This window comes from Procambarus clarkii, chromosome 9 (assembly GCF_040958095.1).
Source record: "Procambarus clarkii isolate CNS0578487 chromosome 9, FALCON_Pclarkii_2.0, whole genome shotgun sequence".
NCBI lineage: Eukaryota > Metazoa > Arthropoda > Malacostraca > Decapoda > Cambaridae > Procambarus > Procambarus clarkii.
Window position 1 is genome coordinate 20,568,856 of NC_091158.1, and position 17,373 is coordinate 20,586,228.

A 17,373-nucleotide genomic window follows, 5' to 3' on the forward strand; every position below is an offset into this window, starting at 1 on the left:
TGTCGGTAATCTCGGTGATGACGCAATGCTGCGTCGTCCACTAAAATAATTGCCAAAAATCTGGTTTTTATCCGATTTTGGGGGGGACTGTTTGGTAACTGTCAACAAGCCGAATGCAATCTGTGACTACAATACAAACATGAAAGGTGTTGATCACTTTGACTAAATGATCAAATATTATCACTTCATAAGGAAAACTCACAAATGGACGAAGAAAATGACCTTCTATTTTGTGCAAATGGCTATCTACAATGCTTATGTGATGTACAACTACTACACAAAAAATACTAAACTATAATACTAAATATACTAAAATACTAAATACTAAACATTTGTGGGCAGGCTTACTTACGATAATTTCGATAATTACGATAATTTCGAGTTACAATGTAAATTTGCAAACGTGTATGTTGGTACACGTTTAGGTCGACCAAGTGTGTGGTTCCCGGTCATACGGGCCGACCTGCCTCAGTTTACTAGAGCTTCCCGCTTAGTGACGATCACGCCTATAAGAAATTCATTTTTTTTTTTTTTTTTTTGCTTTTTGAACATAAAACTGATTATTATATATCACACCATGAGTCTCAAGAAAGTCAGTGGTAAGGTTCATCATGTGAAAACCCATGTAGCGATGACCATAGAGCAAAACAGTCTCCGTGGTGTAGTGGTAAGACACTCGCCTGGCGTTCCGCGAGCGCTATGTCATGGGTTCGTATCCTGGCCGGGGAGGATTTACTGGGCGCAAATCCTTAACTGTAGTCTCTGTTTAACGCAACAGTAAAATGTGTACTTGGATGAAAAAACGATTGTTCGCGGCTGGGATTGTATTCCAGGGACCTGCCCGAAACGCTACGCGTACTAGTGGCTGTACAAGAATGTAACAACTCTTGTATATATCTCAAAAAAAAAAAAAAAAAGAGATCATTCGTAAATATGAAGATGGTGTGCGGGTTGTTGAACTAGCTAGGCAGTACAACAAATCTCAGTCAACGATATCCTCCATACTTGCTAAGAAAAAGGACATTATGAGTGCTAAAGTGGCAAAAGGCATATCAATAATCACGAAACATAGAACACAAACACTTGAGGATGTTGAACAGTTATTATTAATTTGGATACACAGCACGGAGTTAATGGGTGATAGAGTTTCAGAGGCCATCATTTGTGAAAAAGCAAGGAAATTGCATGAAGACCTTTTAAAGAAAACCCCTGGAACGAGTGATGCAAATGCGAAAGAGTTTAAAGTGAGCAGGGGATGTTTTGAGAAATTTAGAAAAAGAAGTGGCATTCATAGTGTTGTGAGTGTTGTGTGTTGCGAGCTGGTGGAGGAACACAGCGAAGAACTGACCACCGAAGAACTTCACAAGGAGCAGCAACAAGAGACAGTTGAGGAAATTTCTTCAGGGGAGGGGGAGACAGCCATTAATTAAGAAAATGTGTGCAGCATGGGAAGAATTGCAAACTTTTGCTGAAATGACTCGACTAAATCACAGTGCAGTAGGCCATTACCTTAGCCTTTTTAATGACACTGTGATGCCTCACTACAGACAAAAATTAAAACATATGAAAAAACAAAAATCGCTGGAAAGGTTTTTAGTGAGACAAACAAGCAGTGAACCACAACTAGGTCCTAGTGGTATTCAGGCAAAACGTAGGAGAGAGTGTACCCCAGAGAAGTCATCACTGCCTGATGTTATAATGGATGGGGACTCCCCTTCCAAACACTAACACCTCTCCTTCTCCCCCTCCTCACTATCTTCCATTCGCATCATGAGTCCTCCATAAAGGTAAGATAAACATATGCACTGTATTGTAGTTAGAAAAAAAATTGTATCCAGTATAAAATTTATTTGTAAGTTAATATTTTAGAGGGTGGGGAATGGATTAATTCAATTCCCTTTATTTCTTATGGGAAAAATCGCTTCGACTTATGATATTTCGACTTACGATTCGTCTCTGGGAACGGATTACCATTGTAAGTCGAGGCCCCATTGTACATATATACAGAGCACCACTTGGTTTCCGAACCCCTTGGGGACGAGACCCGTCGGTTAACATGTAAGTTCGTATACGAGAAATAGAGGGGAAAAAATAAGCTAGAAATGTAAAAAGAAATTTTTCCGAAAAATTTATGAAAAAAACTCTAGGGAAAAAAATCGTCAGGTTCATGGCGTAAATGCGACCGTGTTTTGTTTGTACTCATCAATAAGTGAAGTCCTGATCCGCTTTATAAAAGTCCTTAATTGTTCCTAACTGATTATTAAGACGTCTGGCAAACATCCTCTGGATGTTTCCTGCCAGCCTGCAGGCACATCCTGCCTAAAATATACGATGATGTACTGTACATTTAAGAAACAAATCTGAGTCACAGGTCTGTGGAGTGTGGTTAGGCTTACGGAGTCAGCCGGTCCCTCCCCCACCACCGACACACCTCCCCCACCCCAAACCCATACACACACACACACACTCTCAAAGGTCACGTGGTTCACGGTTCACTTCAACACCCATATATCGCTTCCTGCCTGCCTGCTTCCTTCCCAGCCTGCCTCCTTCCCAGCCTGCCTCCTTCCCAGCCTGCCTCCTTCCCAGCCTGCCTCCTTCCCAGCCTGCCTCCTTCCCAGCCTGCCTCCTTCCCAGCCTGCCTCCTTCCCAGCCTGCCAGCCTGCTTCCTTCCCAGCCTTCCTCCTTCCCAGCCTGCCTCCTTCCCAGCCTGCCTCCTTCCCAGCCTGCCAGCCTGCCTCCTTCCCAGCCTGCCTCCTTTCCAGCCTGCCTCCTTCCCAGCCTGCCAGCCTGCTTCCTTCCCAGCCTGCCTGCCTGCCTCCTTCCCAGCCTGCCAGCCTGCTTCCTTCCCAGCCTGCCTCCTTCCCAGCCTGCCTCCTTCCCAGCCTGCCTCCTTCCCAGCCTGCCTCCTTCCCAGCCTGCCAGCCTGCCTCCTTCCCAGCCTGCCTCCTTCCCAGCCTGCCAGCCTGCCTCCTTCCCAGCCTGCCTGCCTGCCTCCTTCCCAGCCTGCCAGCCTGCCTCCTTCCCAGCCTGCCAGCCTGCCTCCTTCCCAGCCTGCCTGCCTGCCTCCTTCCCAGCCTGCCTGCCTCCTTCCCAGCCTGCCAGCCTGCCTCCTTCCCAGCCTGCCTGCCTGCCTCCTTCCCAGCCTGCCTGCCTCCTTCCCAGCCTGCCTCCTTCCCAGCCTGCCTCCTTCCCAGCCTGCCTCCTTCCCAGCCTGCCTGCCTGCCTGCCTCCTTCCCAGCCTGCCTCCTTCCCAGCCTGCCAGCCTGCCTCCTTCCCAGCCTGGCAGCCTGCTTCCTTTCCAGCCAGCCTGCCTCCCTCCCTGCCATCATGCTAACGGGTAGTGTGTGTTAGGCTTATCTTCGGGAATGAGCCGGTCTCACCCCCACCACCAACAAACCACCCGCCCCCCCTACATCCCATCTCTCAAGGTCACGCGGTTCAACCGCGTGACTACCACTCACTCCCTGACTGCAAGCTAGCCTGCCTGCCTGCAAGCTAGCCTGCCTGCCTGCCTGCCTGTGCCTGCCTGCCTGCCTGCCTGTGCCTGCCTGCCTGTGCCTGCCAGCCTGCCTTTCCCTCCCTAATTCTCACTACTTCCATCCCTTCCTGCCTACCTCCTAGCATCTCTCCCTACCTCCCCCTCCCTCTTAGCATCTCTCCCTACCTCCTAACATCTCTCCCTACCTCCTAACATCTCTCCCTACCTCCCCCTCCCTCCTAGCATCTCTCTCCCCCCCTCTCTCACTGATTCTCCCCCCCCCCCTCATTCATACTGCCTCCCACCTAAGCTCCATCGTCCATCCACCCACCAGTCAGCCATCACTGATGCAATGCGTGCATTTGGAGCCAACATGGTGCACAGATGTTTCTTGATTGTGCAGATATGTAAAACAAAAGCACAGAATGAACATTCCAGCCTTATGGCAATTCAAAATAATAGGAATAATAGGCCGTGAATCTGTGAAGTCACAGTGGGCAAACTGGACCATCGCCCACCCACCACCACAAGCCGGCGTGACGCTTGGCGGACCCCTTCCTACCCGAACTTTGTTCGGGTAGCATGACTCCCCAACCCCAATCGGGAAACTGGAAGTTTCGGATAACTAAAGTTCGGAAACCAAGTGGTGCTCTGTATATATATATATATATATATATATATATATATATATATATATATATATATATATATATATATATATATATATATATATATATATATATATATATATATATATATGTGCACAGTATATTTATATATACTGTATATATATATATGTGTGTAAATCACAAAAAATAAACACGTGATTTTTTTATTCCCATTCATTTGTCATTGTACCTCACCTCACTCGACCACTCTCTCCTGCCTATATATGTCCAATACTTGACCTGTAAAATCACTCCTTCTGAAGATGTACTAATATACGAAAGTACTTAAAAAACTGAATCATATCCTGAATCACAGGATGTGATTATTTCCTACAGTATTTCTTATTATTTACTTATTATTTCAATAAGTTACTGTGTTTTTCAAATTGTCTCAATTGATTCAGCCAAAAACAAATTCCTCAACAGAATCGTCTAGTTCTAATGAAACAGACACAGAAATGGATTTGGAGGATAGCTCAGGTGTGTCATGATTTTGTTTTAGTTATGATGCTTGGTCTTGTGTGATTTATACATTGGTATGCCTGTCCTTCATAGCTTGTCATGTTTTCCTGCAAAAATTATATTGTTCCTACTACAGTATTGCATTGTGCTAAAAGACAGTTCTTGCTGTGTTTGCAGCAGTTATTAACAGATATGGTATGATGCCTCTGCACACATTGTGATCAATTTTATAATCACCTGTATTGATAATTTGAGTATAATGATTGGCTGTATTTTTTGGCACTGCACTTTCACAAGTTGCTTACTACATAATTGTAATAAATGTTTTGTACAGTGCAAATAGTATGCTAATTTATATTGCTTAATCTCCACATTGCTTATTCATAACCATTAACTGAACATTATACAAGTATTCCAGACAGCTGAGCTGATTTGGATTCAGTAGTCTGTTGAAGCGCTGTATAGAAACAGTAAAGAAATAGGTGATATTGAATCTTTTATTTGGGATTCTTTTCTTTGTCCTAATATACTCAGCAGAACCACATATGATCTAATACACATTCACAAACTAATAGAATCCTTTGAAAGGTAGCCTTTTTCCCCTATCCTTTATCTATCCTATAATTAATTATTAACTTAACCCTTAAGCTGCTAAGGGGTCCTGAGGAGATTTACACCCCTGTGAGCAAGAAAAAAAACAAATTCTTAAAAATTATTTCATCTTCTAAAAATGTTAATTTGTGTTCCCTGAGCACGGGGGGAAAAAAAAATTGTAGGTGACATATTTTCCCCCACCCCTCAGCCCATGTCTTGATGGTTAGGTTAGGATTAACATGGTGCAGTTTTGATTCTCATCTACCTTCGTACCAGTTTGTGGCCTCGGAGGCAGACTGTCCGAGTGCCTGACATCAGACTCATGTTGTTTACAAATTGTGACTGGTTGCTACATCAACTGTGAATGCCTGACTGCCCTTGATTGGTTATGACTGACTGTTTGTGACTTGTGACTGAATGCCTAACTGACTGCCTCTGACTGGTTGTGACTGTGACTGGCTCTGACTCGATGCTACATAACAGAGACAGTGAAATCTGTGAAGGGAAAATGTAACTGCTGGCCTAGGTTGTCACAAGGTTGTCACAACAAACCCATTAGTGGCTTCCAGTTTAACGAGCACCAGACTCGGGAAACTCAATACCACAATCTGGATTTGACAGTCTAGGTAAATAAGGCATCAGTTACAGATCTAAAATTCGGTCGTTAGAACTGGCAGAATGGTAACTCAGAGGTCCTTAAATCAAGTGGGTATTGTGTATGAATTTATGTATGTCTGATTTTTGTTTACTCTTTTTTTTTCTTATATGTTAAGAATTACACACAGTGGCTTACCAGGACTCAGAAAATTGCTTACTCTAAGATTTATTAAAAACATTATTGAATTAAAAATATGTGGATATAGTATTTGGTACTTAAATGTTATTCCCTATTACAATACAGTACACTATATACTAATAGATGTGTATAAATTAGAGTTTTCTTAACTGAAGATTTAATAATTTTTTTTCTTTTTCCTTCAAACATCCAGACAGTGGTAAGTATTCATGAATATTATTTAAATGTAGTTCATCTAAAGTTAAGTCTGAATTCTGTACTATAAGAGATTTTAATAACATAGTATGTTCACTGATCAGTGATTTTATATTTTACCTGAATTTACTTTTGCTGGCAATATAGTTCCCGTGCACCTATTTAATATTTTTCCTTGTAAATTACACAGTATATAATAAGTCTTATTGAGGTCTTTCAATAAGACTTAATCATAAAATAAGTCTTGATTTGGTGTGAGTGTGTTGATAAAAGCATGGGTTCAGTTACTGAGGCCAAAAAGCTGGAAACCATGGCTGAGTTGGCCACCAAGGAGTCAGAAGGACCACCCTGCTGGAAAACATCTTCAGCCTGGAAGAATCAAGGTGATGAAGCCAAACTGGAAGGACTACCTGTTGAGGATTCCAGGGTTCAATGTCCCCATGGCCCAGTCTCTGATCAGGCCTCCTGGTTGCTGGTCTAATCAGCCAGGCTGTTTGATGTGGCTGCTTGCAGCTTGATGTATGAGTCACAGCCTGGTTGATCAGGTATCCTTTGAAGGTGCTTGTCAATTCTTTTTCGAACACTGCGAGAGGTCAGCCGGTTATTTCCCGTATGTGTAGGGGGGTGTTAAAAAATCTTGGGTCTTTGATGTTGATCAAGTTCTCTCTCATTATGCCTATTGCACCTCTGCTCTTTAGGGGGCTATTTTGCACAATCCTGCCATGTCTTTTGGTCTCATGTGGTCTTATTTATGTAGTCATATTTGGAACCAGTCCTCCTAATATTTTCTAAGTGTAAATTATTGTGTATCTCTCCTCCCTGCACTCTAGGGAATACAGAATTAACATTTTTAGGAAGTCCCAATAATTTAATGTTTTTTCAAAAGGATTCAGCAGTAAAGGATCTTTGCATGTTCTCCAGATCAGCAATTTCTCCAGCTTTGAATGGGGCTATTAGTGTGCAACAATCTTTCGCTCTAGAGAGCACTACTTTCTTAAAAAGTATTATCATTAGTATGGCATCTTTTGTTTGGAAGGTTCTTGTTATCCAACCTGTCATTTTTCTTGGATTTTTGACAGCAACTTTGTTGTGTTCTTTGAAGTAGGGTCTTCCGACATGATTACTCCTAAATCTTTTAAGTTATTTTTTCTTTCAGTAGTGTGGTTTAACTGCATTTTATGTGGTTTCTGCTTTGATGCTTTCATTTTTCCATAGCATAGTAATTGGGACTTATCATCATTAAACATCATGTTATTTTCCGTGGCCCATTGAAAGACTTGATTAACATTAGATTGAAGGTTTGCTGTGTCCTCTATATCAACAGTCACCAATCAGTGGTCTGTGGACCCCCAATTACTCGTGAGACAATTTTATTTGTGCATTGTATATAACTGTGTGTTTTCTTTAACTGTTACATTTAATGGCATCATTTCTTGTTTGGTGGACCGCAAAATTCATATTAGTAGTCTGCAGAATTTAAAATTATGAATTTAGTGATCTGTGAGCTCCAAAAGGTTGGTGACCGCCGCTCTATATTGTCTACTCTCATGAAAATTCTAATGTCATCTGCAAAGGATCATACAGTACCACAAATTGTATCCTTGAATTACATGAGATATGAGGAAGAAAAAATACCAGAGTAAGTATGGTACCGTGGGGGACTGAGCTTTTCATGGTGGATGATTCAGAATTTACTTTGCTGACTATTATGCTCTGGGTTTTGTATATTAGGAAGTTCAAGATCCATCTCCATACTTTGCCAGTAATTCCTTTTGCACTCATTTTGTGTGTAAAACACCATGGTCACATTTGTCGAAAGATTTTGCAAAACTGTGTATATTACATAAGCATTTTGTTTGTCTTCCATAGCATCCAAGGCCATGTCATCGTGGTCTAGTAACTGAGAGAGACAGGATTGCCATGTTCTGAACCCAAGTTGCCCAGGGTTATGTAGACATTGTGATTTCATGTGTTTTGTGATCTTATTTCTTATCACTTTCAAAAATTTTTGTGATGTGTGATGTTAGAGCTATTGGTCTATAATTTTTGGCATCAGCTCTACTACCTTCTTTGTGCAATGGCACAATTTCTGCTATTTTAATTATTTCAGAGATAATACCAGTATCTAGGCTTCATCTCCAAAGATGTTTAGGGCTTGTTTAAGTGCTTTTTCCAATTTTTGATGAATATAAAATTCCAAGAATCTAGGCCTGGTGCAGAGTGCATGGGAGAGGCCTTATCAGTCAGAGCTCATCCTGTGTGTTAGGTTTTCTAAGTTGCAGTGATCTAGGATATTCCTCAACTTGGCCCTAGGAGGCGTAGCAAGGCCCCCAGGAGATCGATAGAAATCCGCAGCTGATGTGACCTAGTAGTGGTACAGTATCAGTAATACTAGCTTCAGGGAGCCACCAGAGCTCACCCAAAAATTGGCATTTCATTACATTCATTGCTTTTTTTTTGTATTACAGAATATTACGTTGAGTGGAATGGTATCAAGGCTCGAGTGATCCGCCCAGATGTTGAATGTGTAAATGGAGTGGTTCATGTCATTGATAGTGTTCTGATGATGAATCGTGATGTTACTGTGTCTGGCTCTACAGTGCCAATGGTTACTGGACTGGCTACACTCATTGCTACTTTTTTCACAGTTGCCTTTGCTCGTGTTCTTCACCATTAAAAGAAAACATAAAAGTAATATTGTATTTAAAACTGTATATTGTACTTTGAGAAGTCAAAAAATCACTGAAAATGTATGTTGTATAATACTGTGGTTAAAATTATATTTTATTTGCAGAAAATTTTCAGTAGCATGCTGCCTGTTCCAGGGAGTTATGTTCTCATGTATATCTTATAATACTCTTAGCTACTCTTCACCATGATCATTATTAATAGTAAAACAGTTACAAAAATAAACTGGGTTCTCAGTGTCTTATAGATCAATTAGTGTAAAGTTATTAAAGCTTTACATTAAAAGTCAGAAGCTGTAAAATTGTCAATCATTGTAGCTATTGTGTGGTGCAACATATCATTAGGGCTAAATATTTATTATCTTTGAATACTGTATCTAAATTTTGTAAAGTTAAGAAATTACATTAACTGTAGTTATATGATCTATGATGTAGGACAAATTATGAAATCATTTCCTAAATCATTTTGCTATCAATATTACTCTGGTTATATGACAATACACAATTAGCAGATTGGCAATTTAAGGGCATAATGCATATTATATTGTTATTGTAGTACAGTAGTCTCACTTTTTTACAGAATCATTAAAAATATAAGGTTTGCATTTATCTGAACTCAATCTTAATGATGCAAGATTAAACAAATAAAACAGCCATTGCTTAGGGCTGTATACTTGCACATCTTAAAATGCAGCAATAATACTTAAGATATAATGTTTCCTTTTATCATTATTTATTTTCAACAACTAAGTAGGATAACAAAATTATCAAAAAATTTATGTACAACAGTAAATACAGATTGCAAAAATAACTCGGTCCTTCTTAGAACAATGACAAACATGGTCATGAATAATTAAAATATATTTGATGCATAAAACTGCCATGTATATTAAGCTTGTGTACATTTCGAGAATGGTATAAGCAATTTATTTATCAAGATTTTAGAGCAATAAAACTTAAAATCAAAGCTTGAGAAAGTACATTTTAATGCAATAATCAAATAAAAGTAGAATCATATGCTGGCTCTTGACATACTGTATTGACATTTACAAAAATTCCTTCATTAACTACATCTTAAAATGTGTTAAATGTACAAACATGCAAAAACTAGATTTATTTTATTTGTATTTAAAAAGTAAATTTGATATAGCCAGTGGTACATTCTACACCAAAGATGTAACAAGTGTATGTATAAACGTACGTCAGTCAAATACATGTATATATATGTATGAAAGCCAAAGTTACAGCTTGATAGGGCTGTAAGCTGTTAATAAAGTGCAAGGAAGCAAAAGCTATAGCATACAAATCTTAACCATATGAAAAATATAACTTTATTTATTATGCTACTAAACTAAGTGAATATGAATGACTTTTATATATTTTATAGAATTTATTGACCAAAATTAAGTATATCCCAAAGTCTAATGACAAAAAGAAAATATTACTCAAGTGTTTTCTGTGAAACCTGGAAATTACTTAGTACAAGTGTTCATCTCACTCCGAAGAGCATTCATTCCACTCCCTGCCTGTTTGCCTTAAAGTGGAAACTTGTAATTGTTTCAACATCAAGAGTGTTCTTTTTGGCCTTGATGCACAGCATACATGTTTACCCAACTCTTGAAATAGTTTTACCTTGTGTTAGATTGATCTTCATAGCAATGCATCAATGCTTAAAAGCCTCAATTTTTTTTAGCATGATTATATTGTTTATGTTCATAATATTGTTACAGTTGAATGTAGTTTTCATCAAATGCAAAGAAAATTATCGGAGGCCTATTTTTGGTGATCTAGTCACAGTCACATGATCTTCATATTGGCATGTGAGCCAAGTATTTAAGCATTACATACTCATTTAAGTTACTTTTAAAATGTACATAATATTCCTACATTGTAAGTAGTAAAGTTTAGTGAGAATAAAATTAAAGTATTGTACGCGTAGCTATTTCCATCCACTTTATTATTCAAATGATTTATTTTTTGTATTGAAAATGTTACCAGTCTTTCTACCTAAATACTCTGTAGTTAATACATAATAGCATTTGTTAGAACAGAAGATTGTCAGCTGTTAAAAATACAGTATTATACATCTTCGGAATTGATAATTTCTTGACAAACACACGCACACACACATACACACAAAGAACTAATGCAGAACAAGACCTAGGGGTGGTTTTGGATTGTAAGCTATCGCCAGAGGAACACATAAAGAACATTGTGAGAGGAGATTATGCGTCGCTTTCCAACTTCAGACTTGCTTTTAATTATATGGATGGTGAAACACTAAAGAAACTGTCCATGACTTTTGTGAGACCAAAAGTGGAATATACAGCAGTTGTATGGTGCCCAAGTCTCAAGAAGCACATAAATAAACTGGAAAAGGTGCAATGGCATACTACAAAATGGCTTCCAGAACTGAAAAAAAAGAGTTACGAGGAGAGACTGGAGACTGGAAAGGACCCTTACTAGACAGCGTAATAATAAGGAGTAACACCTTACTGAGCTTCACTGGTTTGCAGAAGATACACATTCAAATAGCTGTCTCTCTTATTTTAGCAACCATGCGAAGAAAGTTATAAGTACAGTAATGTTACTTTGGGTCTTTTCTTAAGAGCTTTGTAGTGCGTGTGTGCGCGTGTGTGTGTGTGTGTGTGTGTGTGTGTGTGTGTGTGTGTGTGTGTGTGTGTGTGTGTGTGTGTGTGTGTGTGCGTGTGCGTGTGCGTGGTGTGTACTCACCTAGTTATGATTGCAGGGGGTTGAGCTCTGGCTCTTTGGGTCTGCCTCTCTACTGTCAATCAATCAACAGATTTTTTCACACACACACCCAGGAAGCAGCCCGTAGCAGCTGTCTAACTCCCAGGTACCTATTTACTACTTGGTGAACAGGTGCATCAAGGTGAAAGAAACTCTGCCCATTTGTTTCTGCCATCGCCAGGAGTAAATCCTGGGACCCAAGGACTACGAATCCCGAGTGCTGTCCACTCAGCCGTCAGTTGTGTGTGTGTGTGTGTGTGTAATTACCTAAGTGTAGTTACTGGATGAGAGCTACGCTCATGGTGTCTCGTCTTCCCAACACTCTTTGTTATATAATGCTTTGAAATTACTGAAGTTTTTCTTGGTACGGGAAAATTCTTCATAAGCATACCAAGAAAATACCAAGAAAATTGCGATACGAAGAAAAACGCCTTGAAAGAGACCAATGTTGCTTACGCCTTCACGTGCCCACTTGGGGATTGTCAGCCCCAGCGAACTCAGTATATAGACAAGACAACAACGTCTCTCTCTCTCTCTAGGTGTTTAACAGTGCACAAACAACAGGGCTCCATCAAGGAACATACAATTGCCAAACACAATGAGATGATCACCAGGGATATTTTGATGAACAACACCTAAATAATTGATAGATACAATGATAATAGAAGATTAGACATCAGTGAAGCACTGCATATCAAGAAATCTAGACCAGCAATCAATAGCCAGCTAATACACAGGTACATTCTAGTCACTTCAAGACCCCGGACCAATGCAGAAGCTGGACCAAATGACCCGTCAACAGGAACGGAAGCATCCAGAACATATACTGCCAACATGTCACACTCTTAATTTACTACCCCATTAATACCCCATTAATTCTCCATTAATTCCCCATGTATGTCATTCCTCCATGTCACCTACCACCTCACCATTAGAGGATATAATCAGGTGCTACACAGAAGAATTTGTCTTTGAGAATGTGAGGTGAGACCTTACGAAATGCATCACTAGGCGTCAGACCCAAATAATAAGTAAAAATGAACTTTGGATATATATATATATATATATATATATATATATATATATATATATATATATATATATATATATATATATATATATATATATATATATATATATATATGTCGTACCTAGTAGCCAGAACTCACTTCTCAGCCTACTATTCAAGGCCCGATTTGCCTAATAAGCCAAGTTTTCCTGAATTAATATATTTACTATAATTTTTTTCTTATGAAATGATAAAGCTACCCGTTTCACTATGTATGAGGTCAATTTTTTTTTATTGGAGTTAAAATTAACGTAGATATATGACCGAACCTAACCAACCCTACCTAACCTAACCTAACCTATATATATAGGTAAGGTTAGGTTAGGTAGCCAAAAAAAGCTAGGTTAGGTTAGGTTAGGTAGGTTAGGTAGACGAAAAAACATTAATTCATGAAAACTTGGCTTATTAGGCAAATCGGGCCTTGCATAGTAGGCTGAGAAGTGAGTTCTGGCTACTAGGTACGACATATATATATATATATATATATATATATATATATATATATATATATATATATATATATATATATATATATATATATATATATATATATATATATATATATATATGTCGTACCTAATAGCCAGAACGCACTTCTCAGCCTACTATGCAAGGCCCGATTTGCCTAATACGCCAAGTTTTCCTGAATTAATATATTTTCTCTAATTTTTTTCTTATGAAATGATAAAGCTACCCATTTCATTATGTATGAGGTCAATTTTTTTTATTAGAGTTAAAATTAACGTAGATATATGACCGAACCTAACCAACCCTACCTAACCTAACCTAACCTATCTTTATAGGTTAGGTTCGGTTAGGTAGCAGAAAAAGTTAGGTTAGGTCAGGTTAGGTAGGTTAGGTAGTCGAAAAACAAATAATTCATGAAAACTTGGCTTATTAGGCAAATTGGGCCTTGCATAGTAGGCTGAGAAGTGCGTTCTGGCTACTAGGTACGACATATATATATATATATATATATATATATATATATATATATATATATATATATATATATATATATATATATATATATATATATATATATATATATATATATCCAAAGTTCATTTTTACTTATTATTTGGGTCTGACGCCTAGTGATGCCTAGTGATATATATATATATATATATATATATATATGTCGTACCTAGTAGCCAGAACGCACTTCTCAGCCTACTATGCAAGGCCCGATTTGCCTAATAAGCCTAGTTTTTATGAATTAATGTTTTTTCGACTACCTAACCTACATAACCTAACCTAACCTAACGTTTTCGGCCACCTAACCTAACCTAACCTATAAAGATAGGTTAGGTTAGGTTAGGTAGGGCTGGTTAGGTTTGGTCATATATCTACGTTAATTTTAACTCCAATAAAAAAAAATTGACCTCATACATAATGAAATGGGTAGCTTTATCATTACATAAGAAAAAAATTAGAGAAAATATATTAATTCAGGAAAACTTGGCTTATTAGGCAAATCGGGCCATGCATAGTAGGCTCAGAAGTGCGTTCTGGCTACTAGGTACGACATATATATATATATATATATATGTCGTACCTAGTAGCCAGAACGCACTTCTCAGCCTACTATGCAAGGCCCGATTTGCCTAATAAGCCAAGTTTTCATGAATTAATTGTTTTTCGACTACCTAACCTACCTAACCTAACCTAACCTAACTTTTTCGGCTACCTAACCTAACCTAACCTATAAAGATAGGTTAGGTTAGGTTAGGTAGGGTTGGTTAGGATCGGTCATATATCTACGTTAATTTTAACTCCAATAAAAAAACTTTGACCTCATACATAATGAAATGGGTAGCTTTATCATTTCATAAGAAAAAAGTTAGAGGAAATATATTAATTCAGGAAAACTTGGCTTATTAGGCAAATTGGGGCTTGCATAGTAGGCCAAAAAGTGCGTTCTGGCTACTAGGTACGACATATATATATATATATATATATATATATATAATATATATATATGTCGTACCTAGTAGCCAGAACGCACTTCTCAGCCTACTATGCAAGGCCTGATTTGCCTAATAAGCCAAGTTTTCATGAATTAATTGTTTTTCGACTACCTAACCTACCTAACCTAACCTAACCTACCTTTTACTGCTACCTAACCGAACCTAACCTATAAAGATAGGTTAGGTTAGGTTAGGTAGGGTTGGTTAGGTTCGGTCATATATCTACGTTAATTTTAACTCCAATAAAAATTTTTTTACCTCATACATAATGAAATGGGTAGCTTTTTCATTTCATAAGAAAAAAATTAGAGAAAACATATAAATTCATAAAAACTTGGCTTATTAGGCAAATCGGGCCTTGCATAGTAGGCTGAGAAGTGCGTTCTGGCTACTAGGTACGACATATATATATATATATATATATATATATATATATATATATATATATATATATATATATATATATATACTGTATATTTATTTTACATGATTTTGTAACCTGAAGTAAAGCAGATTCAATTATGTTCCTATTGAAAGTGAATTTACAATTCTTTATTGAAGAAGCCATCTTCCAATCAATTTGGTGAGAATTTTCTGGCAAATGAACAAACAAAGCATTAGACAATTGGCTGTGTCTTACAGAGTATTTATGTTGCGAAATTCTACATTTCAAATCTTTAGATGTTTGCCCAACATAGAACCTATTACAGTCTTTACAAGGTATTTTACTCGGCCTACTATGCAAGGCCTAATTTGCCTAATAGGCCGAGTGATTTTCTTTATTGTCAATAAATTTTTTCCAATTAGTTTATTTGAATTATTATTATTATATTATATTAAGAACATAAATGATTGACTAAATTGTGTTAGTTTAGGTTAGGTCAAGATAGGTTAGGTTAGGTTAGGTTAGGTTAGGTAGGGTTGGTTAGGTTCGGTCATATATCTACGTTAGTTTTAACTCAAATTTAAAAAAAATTAGCTCGTATTTTTTATAATTGCGTTCGGGGCATCAGTTTTGTACTGTTTGATGTTGAATGTATGACTAGACTTACATAGGAGTGTTGCAGTCAACTCATGAGAGTGTCTGAGTAGAGAAAATATGTTTTGTGTGTCTTCAGCACTATTTACATGAATCATCAGTGTTACAATTTTATATTCAATCATTTTAATTGGGCACAAGTGTCTATTTATATATTACAGGGCAAGGAACTGTTTCTTGGTGTAGGTGAAGAGTGTAAAGGGCACAATACTTGCTCATTCTTAAGGAACTCATTCATGTTGTAATGATCATTATTTATTCTTACTCATCACTTGGCACACCTGTTGTATACGTGTCAATGATTCCAAGAATCAACATCCTATAGCCCAGCCTCTGACTAGGTATTTCTCAAATTTTAACAATATTGACCTCCAATGATCTTAAGAATTTTAGCAAATATTTATTTCTAAATACAGTATTGAGTGATTACAGAGATACTGACGAGTATTTTGTAATTTAGGTAGTTCCCCATGATCTGATCAGCACAATGGGTTATACCAATCAGTCTATCTGTAATCGTGCACAATGCCTTTGATTATGAAGTTATGGAAAAATTTTCTTTCTGCATTGTCTAAAAGGTCTGCTTTAGGATATACTGTACTGTACTTTCTAAGCAAGATATAAATTGTAAAGGAAATTTAGCATTCTTTGTTTCGTCACCTGTAAGCTTTGCCAAGCAAGACTTTATTTCAGCAGATTTTAATTTTACACTTATATGAAGCAGTTTTCTCTTCGAAGATATGGATTAGTGACCATTAACTTTAGATAGATCTTCAGTTTGGTATAACTATTTCATTAAGGATGAAACTAGTTTTATCTGAGACTATGGAGCATTTGCCTAACAATTATGGAATGGGAGTTGGTAGTTTTGCCTAGCTTCTATTTAGTGATTACTTATGATGGCAGTGTAGAAATCTATCATGTATGATAGATTATTTTGATGTGAAATCAGTTAATTAATTAATAAATAAATAAAGCTGGAAATCCTGATCTCTTAATTCTTTAAATGTTTCATATTTAAAATGAACATGCAACATTTTATGGCCCACTATAAAAAGAAAAAGTACCGAATATTCTGTGACAAATCCTCTTATATAACTCTGATTACCCATATAAACATGCACCTGAGAACCCACAAACATGCTCCTGAAATAATTGTTATTAAAAAATATAGCATATGTTACACTGAGTACATTGTAGTACAGTTTGTATCATGTTTGTGTTATGGTTGCTTCAGGGTGCCAAACAAGCATTCAAACTGCAATGTACAGTATTTGTCAAATGTAATGTATAGAACCAACCTCAAGACAAACTTGACATCAAATTTATTATATAAACTTGTAGGGGTGTTCTTCTAAATATTTTTTTTGTTTTTTTTTCCTGTAGCATGCCTAACTTTGACATAACTTACTCATACTATCATAAATGCCAACTGCGGTTGATTAGTATAAGATATCTTTTGGCCAGTTTACCTGAGGGACGCCAATATTTTAACTCAAAAAGTGTGGTTATCTCCAGGATAATGTGATGTTGGAAACATGGTAATTTTATAAGGAAATATAATCTTAAAGAAAAACCAAGATTTCTTAGCATTTAACCAAATTGACCTCTACTTTAAAAAATAGGATGGATATTCAAAATATTTTCAGCATTATTGATAA

The 17,373-nt window shown here is 37.4% G+C and overlaps 1 protein-coding gene across 5 annotated transcripts in view; it reads left to right on the forward strand.

Annotated features, from left to right (window-relative positions):
- The window catches only part of Fas1 (fasciclin 1), a 104,196-nt gene extending 93,381 nt beyond the window's left edge, over positions 1-10,815 (forward strand). For 3 of the 5 annotated variants that reach the window (XM_045755064.2, XM_069321269.1, XM_069321270.1), the window contains exons 13-14: positions 4,576-4,629; positions 8,665-10,815. In XM_045755064.2, the coding sequence (XP_045611020.1) occupies positions 4,576-4,629; positions 8,665-8,873 (263 nt within the window). In that variant the 3' untranslated portion in view covers positions 8,874-10,815. The remainder of the gene's footprint in view (positions 1-4,575; positions 4,630-8,664) is intronic. The other 2 variants (XM_045755068.2, XM_069321271.1) reach the window with 1 other exon arrangement.
- The last annotated feature ends 6,558 nt before the right edge of the window (positions 10,816-17,373 follow it).